The sequence below is a fragment of the Nannospalax galili genome, unplaced genomic scaffold (assembly GCF_000622305.1).
Source record: "Nannospalax galili isolate Female #2095 unplaced genomic scaffold, S.galili_v1.0 scaffold45, whole genome shotgun sequence".
In the NCBI taxonomy this organism is placed as follows: Eukaryota; Metazoa; Chordata; class Mammalia; order Rodentia; family Spalacidae; genus Nannospalax; species Nannospalax galili.
Genome location: NW_008355775.1, coordinates 4,112,094 through 4,133,357, shown reverse-complemented (window position 1 = coordinate 4,133,357; position 21,264 = coordinate 4,112,094). Strand labels below are relative to the sequence as shown.

At 34.6% G+C, this 21,264-nt stretch overlaps 1 protein-coding gene across 7 annotated transcripts in view; it reads right to left on the bottom strand.

The window, feature by feature from the left end:
* Positions 1 to 21,264, bottom strand: part of Ssbp2 (single stranded DNA binding protein 2) — a 393,489-nt gene that overhangs the window by 49,573 nt on the left and 322,652 nt on the right. For 5 of the 7 annotated variants that reach the window (XM_008853302.3, XM_008853304.2, XM_008853303.3 and 2 more), the window contains one exon: positions 9,039 to 9,098. The exons of the other annotated variants lie outside the window; for them this stretch is intronic. In XM_008853302.3, the coding sequence (XP_008851524.1) occupies positions 9,039 to 9,098 (60 nt within the window). The remainder of the gene's footprint in view (positions 1 to 9,038; positions 9,099 to 21,264) is intronic. 7 annotated transcript variants of the gene reach the window in all.

Genomic DNA, 21,264 nt, shown 5'->3' with positions numbered 1-21,264 from the left:
ATGAATATGTATCCAGACATAACCACAGGAACCAGGATAATGAAAAGGAACCAGGGAGGTAAAGGAAAGGAAATAATCTAAAAAAGAAGAACAGTAGGAAACAGGTGTTAATAAGGGAGATATGAATAAAAATGGGGTTATTTTAATGGGTGCAGGGAGGGAGGGTTATACAAAGAACCTTGGGGATAAAGGGAAAAAAGGAGCTCAAAAGAGGTGGGATCATAGGAGAAGGGCATTAAGGGAAAAATGGGAAAATGGGGGCACTTTAAATGGGGAAACCATTGTGGAAGGGTTAGACAATGTGAGAGATAAATATGCCTAGCTAGTTAAAAAAAAAGAGGGAATTATATTAGTCCAACAACCTACTGACAAATTATACATACAACTAGCTCAAGGAACATAATATATGTCTAGTCAAGGTTTATCTGAGAACTTTGGTCTTTGCCCAAGTTTTATTTACATATCACATGGTAATTAAAAGTATCAGACTGGTGGAAATAACCTTCTTGGGTGTTTAAAAGCCATACTTTGATGCCTGTACTAATTTGGTCAGAGGGACTTAATGGACAGTTTTTGCTCCTTGCCCTCCAAGGTCAACTAAGTTCCAGGGGACTATGGAGCATCCCTCAACATGCCCTGTAACTGTGGTGAGTCATCTGTCCTCTTGATCAAAGAGGCCATGGAGACTCCACAAGATGGACTTGAACCAGTATCTGGTCTACAAAGAGGAGGGTCAACACAGAGGAAACATTTCCTCCTTGCTTCCAAGTGAAACCAGCCATGGTCTAGCAGGACCTTTGACTTATCTTAACACAGATGGAACTGGTAAAAGAAAGGAGCCAGGGGCTCCTCCCAAGCCCATGTGACCCCTGAGGAACAGTCCTCAAATGACCTTAAGAGTAAAAATAAATTGGTTTATCTGGGCCAACTGTATGGTCTTAAACACCCAAAAGGAAAGTATAACTAAAGATTAAAGGTGTCAATATAATTCTTTAAGAGTCCATGTGTATAGCTAAAGGCCCTTGAATGCCTCACAGAACTTGAAGATAAGACCCTACTGCTGAAGACAGAACATATTTTGGACACAGGATTTGGAGCAATGGACCTGGAACTGACCTGGAAGTCACTTCCCCTGAAGGCTAGCTCTCATAGCTTTGGAGAGTGCTATGAAGGTGCCAAGGGAAAACATCAACCAATGGTCCAACTTAAAGACCAAATAATCACATCAATGGCCGGCACAGCATACAAAATTGGTGCAGCAGTAGCACTTTATCTTGGGGGTAATCAACAGCTGCCTAATTGGAATAAAAGCCAATTCAATGGAAGTGAAATCAAGTGTGGTACTGTAAACATAACAATCTAAGAATTCATACAGAATCACAAAAGGCCATGGATGGCCAAAGCAATCCTGAAGAAAAAGAACATTGATGGAGCCATCACAATACATGACCTCAAATTATACTACAGAGCTATAATGACAAAGATAGCCGGATACTGGAATGCAAACAGAGAGAAATGAAACAGAAGCAAAGACCCAGACATAAACCAAAAAAACTATGGCCATCTAATTTTTGACAAAGTTATCAAAACATGCAGTCGAAAATATAAATTTAGGAAAGAACTTTCTGACCTGAACTACAATAGCATAAGAACCAGCTCCAAGGATCAACTGATGGAACTATATGAAATTAAAAAGGTTTTAAAAAGGAACTATCAGCACAGCATGCAGACAACCCACAGTATGGGAGAAAACTTTTACCAGAATACTTCAGACAGGGAGGCTAATATACAGAATTTATAATGTAACTTATCAAAACTTAAAAAAATTAAACACCAACTACTTCCCCCCAAAAGACCTTCCAATGTGGAAAATAAACAGTTATTGAAAGAAGAAACACAAATGGCCAATAAGGAGTTGGTGGAGGACTAGGAGGGGTGGAAATAATGTAAAGACAATACTCATACATGAATTCTTAAAAATATAAAAATATTTTTCATAAAATATTTTAAAAGTTCTCAAAAGCTCCATCCTTCAGGGAAATGCAAATTATACCTCACCCCAGTTAAAATGACTATCATCAAGAAACCTGACACTGGGAGAGGGAGAGATAGTATCTTACAGGGTTGGGAGTCTTTGGGGGCCTGGTGGATGGGCCTACACTGAAGGACATTTGGGGACAAAAATCAGACTCTATAGGCTATATTATATTATATTATATTATATTATATTATATGAGACTACACTAAATTGGGCAGGGGCACTGGGGGGGAGGTGCAGACAGGGCAGGGGATCTAAATACCATCAAACTATAGTGTATGAAAATTGCAAAAAATCAATAAAAAATAAAAGAAAGAAATTTGACAACAAATGATGATGACAATATGAGAAAATAAGACTCCTTATTCACTGTTGGTAGGCATGCAAGCTTGTACAAACCATCATGGAAACCATTATGGCAAGTTTCTAAAAAAACAAATATATATATAACTACTATATAACCCAGCAATACCTAAAGGACTCCATATCCTACACTGAGATGCTTGCACATCAGTGTCTTATTGCTTCTCTATTCATTAAATCAAAGAAATGGAGCCAAGCTATATGTCCATCAACAGATGAATGGATAAAGAAAATGTGATGCATATACACAAGGGAATTTTATTTAGCTGCCATGAAAAATAAAACCATGAAATTTGCAGGAAAATGGATGGATCTGGAAAGTATAATACTTTCAAATTCAAAGTGACCCAAACTCAGAATGACAGAAATTACATGTTTTGTCTCCTATGTGTATCCTAGCCTGTAATACCATATATGTATTTGTGCACATATACATACATACATGTATACACAGAGACACACACATAAATGTGAGGAGGGCCTAAAAGACTAGAATGGAGACCGAGAGGGTAAAAATAGATGATGATGGGGCTGGAGAGATGGCTCAGAAGTTAAGAGCACTGGTTGCTCTTGCAGAGGACCTAGACTTGGGTCCCAGCACCCACACGGCTGCTAACAACCATCCATAACTCAAATTCCAGGGGATCCGACACCCTTTCCTGGCCTCTGTGGGCATTTCGTGCATGGGTTGTACTTAACATAAAAGCAGGCAAAACACCCATACATGTAAAGTTAAATAAAAAAATAAAACACAAAGAAATAGATGATGAGGAAGGATGGGGCAGACAAAAGGACACATGGGGATGAAGGATAGAGACTGGAGAGATGAGATTACAAGGGGGATTAGTAGTGCAGAGGGATGAGGAGCTGTGGAGAAGTAGAATCTTCTAGAATACACTTTGTTCATAAATGCCATAATGATATCTAATAACTTGGATGCTAAAAGACAAAAAATTTAATAAAAGGGATTTCATTAGTTTATTTACATACATTACATCATTAAGAACTGTGCTCAGTATCTAATAAACCTCAAAAAATATCTGTTGAATGATCTTTTTTCTGAGAAAATTTTGTATAGCCTATGACATTTATAACTAAATATGTCACAATACATGCATTCTTTGTATTGGCTTATATATAAAATGGTATATCTATGATAAAATGAAAAGAAATAATGAGATGTGTTTTCACAGAAGAAATATGTATTGTACCACAGATCTCAATATAAATGTGACTTAAACTGGGTAAGGCTGTATCAGATTCACTATATAAACTTTCTTAGGATGGGAAAAATAATGTTTTTTTTTTTTTGCCAGAATCTTGAATATTTTTAAGCTCCCTCTTCAACAAAGGGAAACAACTGGAAATACACATATACCCCTCTATAAACTCAAATTTAAAAATCATAAGAAAATAATATGCTTTTAATGTATCTTGTTAGATTTCAAATAAGGTTCCAAAATGTTAATGATATAATTATCATTTAAAAAGGATAGTCTAATGACAGAAAGCAGAATTTTGAACTGTCCTAAGAAACTATATTTTCTGTGTTATCATTAACCACTTACTTATTTTTAATAGGTGCAATTTATTGAATTTTTGAGATAGAATCTGAAAGCCTCTTCCCCACCATTGGAGAAAGGAGACTTTTGGTATTTACTCCACAGAATGCATTCCTCTCCATGCATCTGGCATCTTTCTTACATTTCATACACACATCACTAACTGAAGGCAAAACTCTACATGCCAAAAACTTTACAAAAATGGAAAAGATACCCAAGGTCATGCTTATCTTGAATAAGAGATCATGTGACACAGAATGGTGTTTGAAATGTAGGCAACTTGGTTACAGAATGCTATGGTAAATTTCCAGTTTACAAGTTAATTTCTACCTTTTTTGTTTTATTTCTATTTTCTGAGACAGGACCTCACTATGTAACCCAGGCTGGTCTTGAACTCATGGCAGTCCTGCTGCCTCTGCCTCTCAAGAGGTGGGATTACAAGCATCCAAACAACTTGTTCTCTGATTCAAATATTTGCTGATATTTTACTTATCTGAAAAGTCATGAAGTCCTTTTAAGACTAACTTAACCTTAGTGTCCATTATACTTCTTCTTCCCAATATAGGAATTATATATTAAATATTAATAGAGAATGTTATATATCAAAGTATAAAAAAATATTTTCATTTATCTACATACACAATTATATATTTTTTCTAATCACAAGCATAATGGCTTCCAAATGCAAACTTTGGAAACATTGAAATTTCCAAAAAGCAAAATCAGTCATAATTCTACCATTCAGAAATAAAAGGAGGGGTGGAAATGATATAAATGCAGTACTGATACATGAAATTCTTTAAAAAAAAGAATACAGTCCTTCGTCTTTGATAAATGTGAGTCTGCATGATAGGAAGGCAGGAGAGTGGGGTAAAGTCCCTGGGCCTATACAGTTACATGTGCATATTATATTTTGTGCTTTCTTTATACAGCTGGTAATATATCACATTAGCACACTAGTAAATTTTATTCCAAAGCATAATTTTAATATATATATAAACTTTCATTATTTAAATATATCATACTTTCTTTAACTCATTTGTTATTTTACAGGTATCCCTTAGGTTTTGAGTACTATGGCCAGATACAGTATGTTTTTAGAATGTTGATTTGCATATAAAATGGACAACAGGGTCTTCTAGGTATAATCTCAGTTCATATATTTGTGGACATTGTTCAAGGAATGGTAGAAAATAAGGCAAAACATTTTTTAAACCTGCAGATAATAGTCTATTCTTGTCACTAATTTCAGTATGTGTTTGCACTCTGTTTTGATTCTTTCACAGGACTGAAGAAATGCTATGGATTTTTCTGATTATACAATTTATCCATGGGAAAGAAAATGACCTATTTCACTTCAGGTTATGGATGTTACAATAAGTCCCCTTCTGAGAGTTGAATCAATTAAATACAAAATTGTGAGCCAAATACATTTGGCAATTTAATTTCTGTTTTAGGTGTTTCTTCATGCACATTAATTCTCTGTTCTACTGTATACGTTTGCAATCTCTTTCATAATTTTAGATACAATTGCTTGATTCTATTTTTTTCAGCACAGTGGCATCATATCACATTCCAAATATCCAGTCCTGTCAGTAAACAAACTGTATAAGCCATTAAAGAATTAATCTGGAATCATTAAAAATTTCAGAAAACTGGAATTAAGATATATAATTTAGCAGTTACAAATTATGGAGGTTATGTTTATTAAATGGATGTCTTTCATATATTCAAAATGACTAGCCAAGCTTTCATAATGCTGAAGGGTACTATGCATGCTATCAGAAAGAAAAAAAAATAATCATCAGGCTTACCTAGCTATGAATCTTGTGAACTATAACAATTGGCCTGGCAAGGTATGCCAACTTGTGCAATAGTGACATGAATATTATAGAAGTAACAAATCACTATTTCCTTGTATTTAAGGTTTGTTTTATAGAATGGAGACCATAATTGACATTGATATCAGTCCTAGGAACTTGAGGCTGGATAGGTCACAAGGCATAGGGGAGAGCCTAATATCAGTTTTTTACTAAAGCATTATACTATGAAACTTACTCCTAATGACTTATTGTTATACCCACAGATTAAAGCATCTCTCAACTTTCACCAGAGAAGTTTCCTTATGCAACAGATGGTGATTACCACAGAAACCCAAAACACACCCTGGCCAATGTGCAGAGAACAAGAGACTGAAAAGTGCTTATCCATGAATAGAACTCCTATACTAAACCTCACCCTTCCAGGGCTTAGAGACCATTGTGGAAGAAGGGGCAGAAAGATTGTAAGAGCCAGGAGTGGTAAATGACCATAAGGAAACAGACTCCTCCAGGCTTCTGGGAACTTGCTCATATAAACTCAGAGCAATGGTGACAGCATGCACAAGATCCATCAAGCTCAATCAGACAAAAACCAGCATAGAGCTGGGGAAATAAACAGGAGGGCCCAACCTTAGCTGATCACTGCTGAATGAGGAAGAATTGATCTCCTTAAAGGGAGTGACACTAGATAGGCTGAACAGGCTCCAGTGGATGAACTCACACTGAGGGACATCTGGTACACAAACTTGACTCGACAGGCCTTAACATATATGACAGGATGCATGAAATCCTGTGGGCAGAATACGGGGGGGGGTGAAGTAGCAGGAGGGGAGTCTAAATATGATTAAGATGTATGAAATGCACAAAATTCAATAAAAATATACATTGGAAAAATATGTGCCTGCATATGTGTGTGTGTGTGTGTGTGCATGCGTGAGTGTGTGCATGTCTCTGTGTGTGGGAGAGAATAGGCAAATGAGCCACTCATAGCATATAATGATCAACAATATCTTTAAACAAATAATGTAACATTCTAGAGGAAATACAGCCTTATAATAACCATTTGTTATTTTCAACCTCTAATTACTTCTTTAAAAAACCCTAAAAGACATAACATGCTTGTTTTTAAAAACGTTCAAACACGAGACCCCACCTTAACCTAGGCACTCACGAAACCGAAGGAGGGGAATTAAGATTCTGAGGTCAACCTGGGATACACAGTGAAATCCTGTCTTAAACAAGAGCAAATTTTAAAAAACTATATTTATAATTTAACATCCTTACCACTGACTTCGAAAAAGTATGTGTTATACTTTGTTAGTTGGTATAGATTATGAAGGTTGACACTATCTTTTGTGTGTGTGTTTGTATGTGTATGTATGTATGTATGCATGCAATATAGTTTTTTGTGTGTATGTATGTATGTTGATGTACGTGAATGCGTAGCTGTGGGTGTCATACACATCTGAGTATGTGCCTGTGGAGGACAGAGGTTGGTGTCAGGTATCTTTCTTGATTACTCTGTACTATATTTACTGAGAGACAGGGTCTCTCCCTGAACCAGAGCTTACCAATTGGATCTGACTAGTTGAGCTAGCCAGCTTGCTCTGGGGAACACCTATCTCCACCTCTGGAGTTACAGGTGAGCTACCACACTCATCTAGCTTGAGGACTGGTTCTCTGGAACTACAAACTACAGTCCTTATACTTGCCCCCATGGTATCTTATACATGGCATTTCAACGGTGAATCATCTCAAATGAATATACTTTGAATAATTACCCATGTTTGTATCATTACTGCAATATAAACATATTTGAATAATATATTTACACAAGAATTTTATACTTTTCTAATTCATGTTTTCAGGAACCTCCTATACCTGTGCAACACACAAAGTTAGGGGTGGAATGTCTGAAATGTTTGGAAGATTCCAATAGGAGGTATGAACTTCTATCCTTACAAAAGAAAATTCAAAGGCTCAGACACCTATGTAAGTAGAACTGTCAATATATGCAGGTTCACCCATGGAGAACATAAGATTCCCATATTCTGGCATTCTTGGTATCTGTATACTTCTTCCAGTTTCAAGGGATCCTTCCTGACCCAATAAACTGAATGCAGATTCAGTCTGCAGGAGAAAAATGCTCCAGCTGCTAACATGAGGACTGCCAAGCACCCTAATCACTGGACCAGTCGGTTCCACTTTCTACTTAAGCTTCTGCCCTGGGGATGGACCTAGGTGCTGGCATTCCCTGATTTGCACCCAAACAGACACAGAGAATGTCAGCAAACTAGAACCTTTCAAAGATATAGCATAATTTCAATAAGTTGTTTGAATATGAGTAGAATTTTGCTGCTATTAAGTAAATCAGTGAGACTTTCTTGTTCCATTTTTAGTAGTGAAAAAATGTAGAAATGGAAAGAGAATAAGAGTGAAAAGAGAACTTATACTGATTTTACTTTATTTTGGGATAAATCTGAACTATATAAATGGCAGAGACAGCAACAAGACAGAAATATTCCATTCTGTTAAACATTTAGTTTCTTTACATATCATATACATACATGCACATTGCCCACATACTAAAACTAAACAATAAGATCTTTGTAAGCAGAAAAATGTGCTTTATTCCATTTTAAGTAAATATTTATGAGGTTGATTTAAAACTATTTGAAAATGAAACATTTTGAAACTTAATGCCTGAGAATTAAAAAAGTAGACTTATTGTTAAAATATTTAACAATAGACTTCGCTCTTCAAGAAGCAGCTAATTACTTATCTGACATACGATTACTGGGTATATTGTATATGAATTTTACATCATATGAAAATAAAGCAAAGTAAGTATGAAATTTCACTAAGAAGATAATCAATATTTGTCAAAATTATATAAATCTTTAAGCTTAGATAAAAGTATAAAGTCAGCAAATCATTTTCTGTAAACATCTAGATAGTAAATATTTTAGGGTTGTAAGCCACATATGGTCTCTGTAATTACTAGTCAAATTTGTATCAGAACATATAAATAGTCATGGACACACGTAAGGATATTTGTGTGGCTTTGTTTCAACCAAACTTTATTAAAAGAGTCAGGTGGTATAAAGGCCAAAGCCTGAAGTAGATTATATTTTACTAGAGCTGGCAATAAGTGATGATAAAGGACGGTTTTATATTTTTATAGGATAAAAAATACTTGTGACATCTTCAAGATCCTTGTCTCTTTAAAATAATGAAGCTGCATATCAATCTTACCTGATTAGGTATCCTCAGTGGGGGCCTGGGACCTCCAGGGTACCGAGGTGACATAAAAGGCTATTGAAGGAAAACAAATAAACAAACAACAAAAAACAGGACAATGTAAAATACAGATCTAAAAATAAAATAATTAAAAAATTTAGAATTAATACAAAGAACAAATCAATTAATTCTTCTATGTGGATGCTTTCAGTAGACTAAAGCTATTATGAGAAAGTCTCATCCTACTTTTTATTTTGTAAAATATTTAGAAAATTTCCAAATAAAATGTAAAAACATCACAGATGACTATAGCAATAAAAATACAAATTATTAAAGTAATGATATCTAAATATCAAAGAAATAAGATTAAGAAATGGGCAGGTGAAGCCCAAGAAAGGCTTGAAGAGGCATCCTGGTGGTTATCTGATTACACATTAGGCACTGAATATAGATGAATAAATTATAAAATTTTATTATAAATTTCCTGTAACAATTTTAAAGTTATCAAATTTCACTTTTTCTATGGCTGCTGGTCTATGTAAGAGTGGAAAGAAATTTCTAAGTGTTTTTTATAATAAAAATACTTGGCTTTTTCTCATTGTGGACTTGTTATAATTCAAGATTGACTTAAAATTTAAGGTTAAAATTTCTTTCCATATTTTCATCCTAATATATTCTGAAGTATAAACATCTCAACAAAAGGAAAATATGGTCTTCTCTTTAAAGTCATGCTAATTTATGCTGTTGGATGAATAAGAGGTTCTCTCAAGTTCTGTTAAATATTTCAGTCTAGAAATTAAATGGATAAAAAGTATAATTTCAATGAGTTTGTGATGCTGTGTGTCCAATATCTGATTGCTCATACTTGAGTGCCAAATTTTATAAGGTCATTAAATTACTCAAAATTTCATTTTTTATTATACTGTTATAGAACTAGAAAATAATTATAATTTTGCTTAATTATATGCTAATATGCAATTGCTTTGACATTAAATTCTTTACATATAAAATAAGCAAGTAATTTTATGGGACTTAATATTAAGTCAAATATTAGGAATAATTTAATACAGATTAATAACTGACCAGATAGAAAGTAGACAAAAGCATTGTGTATCAAATTTATAGAATTGAATAGTACATTTATAATGTGTCTGCTATAAATAATTTTAGAAATTAGGCTTGAAGCAATAAAATCTTGAGAAATTCCTGCTGTACAGATTTGTTTCTACAGTATTTTTAGAGTCTGAAAAGACAACAGGTGAGCCCTCTAAGGAAGCAGTTCGCGCTTCTGTTCATGGTGCTCTTATACGTTACTGCGCTCCTTCAAAGGAGTTCACTGGATGGGGCAGAAGCAGTGGATTGTTCAAGTAATAGAGTTAGTTACCTAGCTCCTGCTGATAAAACTTAAGCAGACTTTCATTTTAACAAAGTTGATTTTAAAAGGTTTAGCTTTCACATATATGACCAGGCTGTCTCTCTTCCTCATTGACAAAGCTACTCTAAATTGGACTGGCAAGTAAACTATAGAGGTCCTGCTAGAAGTTTATTCCAATATCCACACTCTGTTATTTTCTCTTTCTTTTCTAAATCACTCAAGTTTATTTATGTAATTCTTTCAAATTCTGGATTCATATATAAAATTTAATAATAAATATTGTGATTTTGGTTTTGTAATGGTCGCCTTTCTTTACAAAGTGATGTTTCATTATACATTTTCATAAATTCAAAGTATACTATCAATTTACCAAAATATGGAGAAATACAGATAGCTTACTAATAGTTCATACTTAAGACAAAAATCATCTGGAAATAGAATACAAGGTCAAAATTATGTGAAAAGTATTACTAAACACCAAACTCTGAGATGATAAATATTAACAGCATTATTTGAAACATAGTTTAAGACTTCTATATTCATCCAATGTACAAAGTTGTTATAGTGTTAATTTAATGGAATACTTAATCTCCAATAGGCCAAATTATGAACTGCTGTATTTTAACGAGATTATCTGTACCTTCCCCCTGGACTTAGAGAAGCTAGTATGTGGTGGCGGGGATTGTAGGGGTCCCTATGTAATAACACTGGGAGAGACAGATTCTGTTTTTCAGTCAATTTATTTCCTTCAGTATGTTTTCCTCTAAGAAATTCAAATTTATGTTTTGGTAAAGGAAGGATGGGAGAGAAGGAAGGAAAGAGGACGGAAGTGAGGAAATCACTTACAAACGCTACATATATCAGCATAATTAAATCATAAATTACAAAATTTAGCAAACTTAGACTTTAAGAATATCTTTGTCTAACAAAAAAGAGAGATTGCTTTGGTGAAAGTATTCTTCAAAAATTTAGTGCTGGCATGAATTCTAAATGTTCAGATTGATCTTTACCATAGCTTAGCTAGATAGCTACTTAAGACTACAACTGTGTAACCAATTAGCTTATGTAACACAGCAGCTGATCCTGAAAGAGTCTTCATAGGAACAACTTTGAATATCCTGTACTATTTCTGTACTTTACCATGTAGAAGCCAATTTATGTCAAGATATGATTCAAATATTAAAATAAATTTAAATTATTTTATGCTAAAATACTAATCTAGCTCAGAGATTGCAAACTGATAATCTGAATATTGGAAGACATGTTGGTACTCTGTTAGTAACTTGGGACAAATAGGTTCTTCAAAGAATGCTTAGCTCTGAAAAATGAGCTTATTCTTTACATTTGGAGCAAAGTTTGTTTACTGTTTTGTTTTGGAAATGATTTAAACTGGACATCAAATTCCTGGAAAAAGCTATTTACAATTAATTGAAAAAACATCTGACTGTGAGTCAAGGGCTTGGATTCTAGCTTTTGTGCATCACTAATCAGTAGTGTGGACTTGAGATATATAAGCTTAGTTTTTTCACCTTAACATGAAGGAACTGGACCAGATGTTTTTAAAAAACCTTTATAAAACTATGCATTCAAGAATCTGGCATAAGACTGTTCAGTATTGTCTTTACATATAAAGTCAGTATATTATAGATAGCTTTAGATATTTGAAGTATGTACCAGTGAGGCAGGTGGGAAGAATAAAGACACATGCAGAATTCTAAGGAAAAAGCTATCTTTATCAAGGAGTTGGAGAAAATGATCATGGTTTCTAGAGAAAAATAAAAATATAGTTAAAGAATGATTCCAACAAACAATGGTCCCTTTTGTAGTGTTGTATGAAATGTCAATTGTGGAACCAAAAAGAGAAGCACTTACTAATTGGAAGATTTAATGAAAAAAAATTTGCTTATGTGAAACCTAACTTATTAAGTACTGACAGCAGCACAGGGTCTAGGTGGTTTAACATGGCCGTGAACAAAGCATATAAAGATCACTGCCCTCTCTTTGTGATTTCTTAAGGCTCATAATCTTATAATTAATATGACAAATAATTTTCTGGAAAATATGTTCTCTGTATCAGTTCACTAACTTGGAACAAATAGAATGTTCTCATCACCAAATGGCAAGTATCAATGAAAGCTGAAAGAAATAATATTTCAATCTGTGCCTTCCGTCAAAGTCACATTACATCATCCCTACTTGATAGAACATGTAGTGCTATGAGTGACTGAAAACTGAGATTGTGCTTTTGAAAGTTTCCAAATTAGGCCATACTTATGGGATAAAGTTCTTTATAACATATGATAATTTGGCTAACATAGTTAGTACTCTAACATGTGGAAGCTACATTTGTAGGTAAAAATCCTTTTTTCTACATGCTTCCATGACTAACTTATGCTTTGGATATCTGTGGCTCCACAAAGTTCGTATGCTGAAATTGTAATCCCAATGTGAGGCTGTTTAAAGATAGGTACTATGGAAGAAATTCACTTTGGAGAACAAAACGTTCATGAATGGGATTTGTTTCCTTATAAAAAGAGGCATAGAGAGATGATTGCTCTGTTGGCATCTTGTGAGCAATTGATCATCTATCAACCAGGAACTGAATTTGCTGGTTTCTTCTTCTTCTTTTTTTGTTTTTTAAGATGCAGTCTCAGATAGCCCAGACTAGCCTCAAACTTGGTATGAAGGAAAGGATTACCTTGATCTTATGACCCTCCTGCCTCTACCTTCTGAGGGCTGAGATTATAGGTGTGGGCCACCATGCCAGGCTTATTGGGTGATATGAATTGAACCCAGTTCATGTGTACGAAGCCAACATTCTATCAACTAAGTTATATTCCCAGCCCAGCTCCTTCATCTTGAACATTCTGGCCATGAGAACTCTGAGGAATAAATTTGTTGTTTAAATCACCTATACTATGGTATTTTTATTACAGCAGCCCAAACTGGCTAAGCCTAAAAGAAATGACCTAACTGAAAGTAGGAAGAATAAAAATACATACTATCAGAAAATCAACAACTATTTAATGACAGAAATGAAATAACAATACCTAACAGAAACATAAGAGAATAAAGTTATGCCATTTAGAAATAATTTATTTCAGAATGAATGTCCTTAAGTTTTAAAGGATCATTTTTTTCTATTATATCAAGAATTATTCATGAACTTTTACTTGTGCTTTTCTAAAAGAATTTTTTTCTTTATTCCTCATCCTTTCTCTGTTATACATTTATAATAAACATGATCTATATAATTTTTGCATGTCTTTTCATTATATTTTAAAAGAGGAAGTTTAACTTTTCAGAATTTAGTAAACCAACCGTTTTATGTAAAAGAAAAGCAAAGATCAAACTTCATAACTGACATTTTGGTTTTCCTGCCTACATGACTCTGATCCAGGAACAGCTTTACAGAATAATGACATGCCCACACTTTCTTATGGCCAACTAACCCTGAACAGACTACCTGACTTAGCATTTTCTCTCAGGTCTCCCAGCAACTGTACAACCATTCACTCTAACATAGAGTTCTTTACCCCTGCCACCACTCAAAGATGAAGAGCTGAAAGGCAGGCATATTTCCAACAAGCATGTTAATTTGCGTATAAACACTAATTAGTATGTGCTCTTAATTCCCCAAATGTCAAACTGAAATAAAACAATTTAAGAAGCTCTTTCCTCCTCTCTTAAGCATTTTTGATGGGGTTTTGATAAAATATAGCTTTAGGTATATTTATTTGTGTTTTTAAGATAAATACTAACAGAAAATAACATAGGTGGGGAATGTGGCAAATGGGTGTGGTACTATTAGAAGCATATCATCATTATAATAAAAATGTTCATTAAAATATGATAACTTATGAGTTTCCTGAGGAAAGGAAAGAAAAGCAGCAGCCAGTATATTTTAAAGGAGAAGGTAAAAAACATGCATTCAGTAAATATTTGGTTGGTTCATTGACTGACTCATTGACTGAGTTATAAACAATCTTGATGGAAGACTTAGAACTCACTAAAGATCCAATAAGCTTAGTTGACTGTCTTACATAAAAATCTTACCTGGTCAATTAATTTGTCTTGTTGGTTGATATTGTAAAGAATGGACCACAATATTAGTATATCTTGTTTAGTAAAAAGATACTTGCAAAAACATGCCTAGATGGAAAAATTGTGCTTGCCTAAATAAGAAAAATTTTATCTTTTTAAAAAGCCTATTAAGAGTAAGAACAAAGAGGCCCCCCGAAAAGTTATAATTACACTATCAATATTAACAACATATACCAGTTGTAATTTACATTACTAACAAGACATTTTATTTTCCACTGCTGCTTTGGGGTTTTGGAACTACTTCTGGAGCGCCAGGCTTCCATACTGACCAGCCCCCAGAAAAGCTAACTTTCTACACGGCCACCCACTTCTTCGTTGTTTGTCTCATCTAGTACCTTGTTTATAGATGGGATGCTAATATTTTTTAACTATTTTGTTTATCATTTTTATTTTATGTGTATGAGTGTATTGCCTGCATGTATGTGAGTGCACCCGTGTCGTGCAATGCTGCAGAGGTCAGAAGAGGGCTTCTGATTCCCCGGAACTTGAGTTAAGGATGGTTCATAGCCGCTTTCTGAGCACTGGGAATCGAACCCAGGTCCTCTGCAAGAGCAGTCAGTGCTCCTAACCGCTGAGCCATCTCTCCAGCCCCAGGATGCTAATATTTTTAGAGTGAAACATTTTATTCATTTTACTTTTGGAAGGTGTATGTGTGTATGAGTACATGTATGTATCTGTGTGCAAGCATATGTACATGTGTGCGGAGGTCAAAGGATGGCCTTGGGTACTGTTCTTCAGAAGCTGTCCACCTTTTCATGAGTCAAGGTTTCTCACTGGACTGGGGATCACCACATAGGTTAGGCTGGCTGTCCAACAAGCCCCAAGGATTCACCTGTCTGTACAGCCTCATTGATGGGATTACAAGTATGTCTCACAATACTCAGTTGTTTTTCACATGAGTGCTGAGGACTGAACTTAGGTCTAAGCATAGTACTAACTGAGTCATCTTCCCAGTCCTTGAAATATAATTTAGGATATAATTTATAATTTTTTTTAGTTTAGGTTGTGAAGGGGACTAGGAGATATTTAATACTAAATTAGGCAGGTAGTCAGGGAAGGAGGCCCTGACCATATTCAGTTGGGCTCCAATTACTTCACTTTCATCCAAGATGGCCACTTCAGGTTTTCAACCAAAGTCTGCCCTTTGGCAAGTTTGATGAGACTTTCACTCTCTGGTGGGCATTTCAAACTTAGAGTCTTTGCTTTACCCAATCAAGTTCTTGCTTTCATATGAGTGAACCAACCTGCAACATGCATCCTACCCTGTCCAATCCAAAGGGGGAAAAAAAACCCAACCTTGTTGCACCACCCCCTATCCTATAGCATACAAAAGCCCAGTCTCTCTAAGGGGATAGATGGTGTTTGAGCTCTGGACCTTCTCTCCTATAGGGATTCTGTCTCTTTGTGTGCTGTGTGAGTGTTATTTTTACTTTAATAAACTTTGGGTGTATGCTGTGACTGAAAATTTGTGATTCTATACCTGGAAAAATAATAGCCCTGAGAAAAGACCCCCTAGGTGGCATCAGTTGGATCTTAGAAACCTGTTTTCAACAACGCACTATTAAGGCTCACTATTTCAGAATGTGAACATTAGAAATTCTAGATTCTTTTTTTTTTTGTCTTTTTGAGACAGGGTCTCCTTGTAGCCCCAGCTGTCTTGGAACTCACTACAGACCTGGCTGGCCTCGAACTCACAGAGATCCACCTGCCTCTGCCTTCCAAGTGCTGGCACTAAAGGCATGCATCACCACGCCCGGCCTTAAAAATTCTAGATTCATAAAATGCATTGTCTTTAGCATATAACCAACCATCCTTACATAAAAAAACCACATAAGAAAATGGTTACTTGTCAAAATGTAGTTTGTTTACCTTAACTTGTTGGCAAAAATGTGAGATGCAAAGTAAAATATGCTCTGGAAAAATATGAAGTGACTTCAATAATTTTATTAATTATATAATGATCAAATGTATGTAGTACTTGGTCCTAAGCATACATTGCTTAACCTGGTTCTAATCTTTTCTCTCATATTTTCAATGCACTGTATTAAGCACATATAAATTATTCTAGAACTTATAAAATATACTTTTAGAAAATTAAAAATGTTAGGAAACAATTAACCACAGCTTTAGCAATGTATCAAAAATATATGCACTATAAGGTTTTACCAAAAAGGCATTCTTTCAAAAATAAAATATCATTACTTTCTTTGACACATAAGTATTTTGTTAAATTCTCCTTATATGATCTTTTCTATGTATATTTCTATCCTTATATTACTTACAAGTAAGTCCTTATTAAATTTAAATGTCAACTTTTGTGAAGCCATGTGCTACCAATAATAAATACTATTTGGGAATACTACTTTGACAATCAGCATATTGTGACTTCCTTATTTTACCTCAGTCATATTTTATATAAGACTGTTTACATATTTTTAAAATAATTCAATGAGATGTTTCAGAGTTTTCTGTAGAATGGTAATGATGCATAAATTACATATCAAGTGAATTAAAAGTTCTTTTACAATTCCTCCATCTTAATTTATTGTTTCATTTCTGTTTTTCATGAACATCTTCATCAGACATCACCAACACCCCAGTGAATAACACACTCTTGATTAATGCATTTTAATTCCAACTAGTACTAAACTAATTTAGCTCACAAAATGACATACTTGTGCCGGCATATTCTGCTGATCAGCATAAGTATGCAGTTTACCTCCCATGTAGCCTAGATATTCTATCATCAACACTTAATTAAAATAACTGTAAAGTTGTAACATATCTAGCTTACTTGATGCCATCTTGGCAAGGCAAATCTCATACCGTACAGTTACAAGAAAATTGATTATTTTGATATGGATTTACTTTAAACATCACAATTGGTCACTTTACATTATGGGCCTTTTCAAGAAGATGAGAATATTTCTCAAGCTTTCATTCCTACACAGTCACTGTATGTAGGTGTGTGCAGACTTCTCAACTGTGAATGAGGATTACACTGTCTATTAGTCTAACATAGCATGAAATTTTGAATAACATTCTGTAAAATTTAGTAATTCACTTGTCAGTCAATTTATATTCAGAAATATAGACACATTTTCTTCTTCCTCTCTCTCTCTTGCTCTCTCTCTCTCTCTCTTTTTCCCCCACCCCCCTCTTATATGTGTAAAACTAAGGTAAACAGATCAACCCACCTAACAGTCTGAAAATAATTGAGGGGCTGAAGAGATGATTCAGCTGTCTGCTGCTCTTGCAGAGGACACAGGTAGGTTCCCAATATCTACCTGGAAGCTAACGACTGTCTCTAACTTTAGTTCCAGGGGATCTAACACCCTCTTTTGGCCTCTGTGAGCACTGCACAACATCATTATACACACACAAGCAGGCAAAACATTCATACATATATAGAGATAAATTTTAAAACAATTTTTTAAAAAGTAAAGAAAATAATTGAGATTTATAATTTAGGATAGGGTACTAGGCTGACTCAATTTAAAAAGGTAAAACTTAAAGAAATACTTTTAGAAAACCACCTTAACTTTTCCTTAAAGAATGACAATCTTCTCATCTCTCCCCTTTTTGATATTTTCAATTCATATTTCCATATCAAGTTCTAAATGAGGTTTGGGAGACAGGTCCTTCAACTTACTTAACTATCACTGCAAAAATAGTTTAAATACTTTATTCTTATCATTCTGGTATTTTATTTTGCTCAGGAAGTTTCTACTGATTTAGCAGTAGTTCTCTGAAATGCCTGTGCAGAGAAATCAAAACATGCAAGAAACTGACCTAGTACTCGAGGGTGGAGCACTTCCCTGGCATGCTTTCCTAGCAGGCTATGGGTTCTATTCCCAGACCAAAAACAAAACCGAACAACATTCTATTTGTCATCTCAGCAGTCATGATTCTGAGGCAGGAGGATTCTTGCTAGGTTCAGCCCAACCTGGGCCTGCACAGTGATTTGGAGGCCAGGTTAGGCAACCTAGTGAGAGCCTGTCTCAAAATAAAAAGTGAAAAGAGGACTAGGGATACACTCACTAGTACAGTCCTTGCCTACCATGCAGGAGGCTTTGGGTTCAATCCCTACCACCAAGAGAAGAAGAAAAAAAAATAAATAATAAATTAATTAATTAATAGAAGGAATCCCACAAGAAGTACAACACAAGTACAAAGGAGCATACAATAGCTATGTTGGGGTTTTACAAAATAAATTGACATGATATACCTTATTTTTGTGGCTTTCTAGATTAAAGTTGTGAAGTTGTAAGTAGCCTGATTTTGGCATGAGGTGAGGCGAAGGATAGGAAAAAGCTAACAGGTTATAGCTAAAGAAATGGGAAAGTACCTCTGCTGTTACATGGTAGAGTATGATGAAAGGTTCCAACAATGTGTATTTCATGGAAACTAGACAAAGGACTTTGAATTACTTCACCATGATAAAATGATAAGTTGTGAGATAGGTATATTTACCCTAATTTGAACATTATATATCTCTATTAAAACATTATAACCCATAAATAATACAAATTGTATGTACCAGTTTTAAAAAATAAAAAGATGTTGACATCTAAATTACTGTGATTTACCTCATTCTTTTTTTAAAGTTTGAAGTTTGAAACAAGAAAGAAAGAAAATGAAAGAGAAGGAAAGAAAGGAAAGCAGGAAGGAAAGAAACTGACCCAGGATTGGTGCCACAAGCTTGTATCCCCAGTACACAGATGACTGAGGCAGGAGAACTGCTGCTGTGAGTTCAAGCATGGGCTACACAGTCAGACCTTACCTTAAAAAAAAAAAAATAAAAGGAAGATACTATGACATAAGGATGAGGCACAATAAATGTTGTCATTGGCATTCTTAGCTAGTTTTCTCCAGTTATAATTTTCCCAAGTGCTCAGCCCTAACTACACAAACATATAGGCAACACTATATGGATTCAGTGGGTTGTATCAACAGATGTTTATAAATTCCTATGTATATATGTAACAATAATAATTAAAGAGATAATGAAATTGAGAGGCAGTGTGGGAGGGTGATGTAGGAGGAGCTGGAGAGGAGAGAGGATGGGGTAGAAATGATATAAATACAGTACTCATGTATGAAATTCTGAAAAAAAGAATTATAAAAAAGATTCTATGCTAAAAACAAAACAATCACAACCATATAAACCAAAGGATTTCTAGTCCCATGCTGCTTACCTCCTACAGTTTTGATCACTTAGGGTCTGGGAGTCCCAGGACTCTCATGATAGAGGCCTGTCAATATACTTGGAGAAACAGTGGCCCTTGCCCTTTGGTTTCCATATCCATATAACACCAGGAGGCTTAGAGAGGATCATCATGGGCTCCATAGTGAGATCCTCTCCCAAAATGCAAGTAGCAACAACCAATCAACAGGAGTGGTCAAATTTATCACTTGTTTATATAAATAAAATTTTGCTGGAGCCTCATTAACTTTCATAGTATTTATGACTACTTTTATACTGTAACAGAAAAGCTGAGTGATCATGACGAATGTCATATGGCCTACAAAGTCTTACTTTTAGGCCACTTTAAAACACACACACACACACACACACGCCTCTCCCCCAAAAGAACAGATTGTCAATCCCCAATACAGGTCATAATGCAAACTGTTGTTCCTAAATATCGCTTACTGATAAATTATTAAAAAAAAAAACAAAACAAAATTGGGATGACAAGATGGTTCCTAACTACCTGAGTTTGATATTCAGATTGTTCATGGTGGAAGAAGAGAACTCCTGAAAGTTGTACTTTGTCCTCCACATCCAAGCTGTGGATTTACTTCCCTGCACCCACAATAAAAATAACTAACTAACTAACCAACTAACTAACTAAAAATTTAAAAGCTAAATGCTTCCTAATGCATAGTTGAAACAAATCCATTCTGCTTACATAGGAAATCAAATATATTTAATAACCCATTTCTTTTCCTTAATCATCCACAGAATGACCATTTTTGCTTCTGTAACAAACAGTAAATAAAATATAAAATTGTGATATAGTTTTTGCATATTTGCAATTTGCTCTACATAAAGTTTTTATCAAGGCATTTTAATAAAAATCAAAGTTCCCTTCAGAAAATTTACAACATATTTCTAAAATCAACATTATAACTTCAAATTATCCAAAAAAGGCTAAGATCTCACCAGGTATATGATTTTAAAATATATTTTACTGATTCAGACTAAATATGCTGGCACCTTTGACATTCAGGAGGAGCATGAAGTGAAAGGAAAACCACATTGGTCTCAGATGGCCAATCTCATTCTTACATTCTGATAAACAACAATTGCATTTCTAACAGGGATGTATTTCATTCTGCTGTAACCAGAAGACATACGTAAAGACTCTCAAAAGAGAATAGTTCCTCCTTTGCTCCCTATCTAGTGACTGCTGCAGGGTTTTCAGTTGTCTGAGGTGCAGTTTTTTTTTTTTTTTAATGAAGCTTATTTAGTTACTCAAGCTGAGAAGTTTTAATTTGTTCTAATAGTTGAGACCAGAAAAACTATTACCACAACTGCAGGATAGCATTATCAAAGCCAGCAGCTGTTGGGCACCTTTATGTTTTCAGCTGCTTTTATCTCTATACTAGGGAAAGACTTGTTCCATTCTCAACATTTAGAACTTCTGTTCTTTAAACATTCAAATTACATTTTTAAAAAAAATTAAGTTTAATTTTTACTGCTTCGAAAAATAAGCAGTCTTCACTGACTTCTACTATGCAAATCTAGTGTACCTA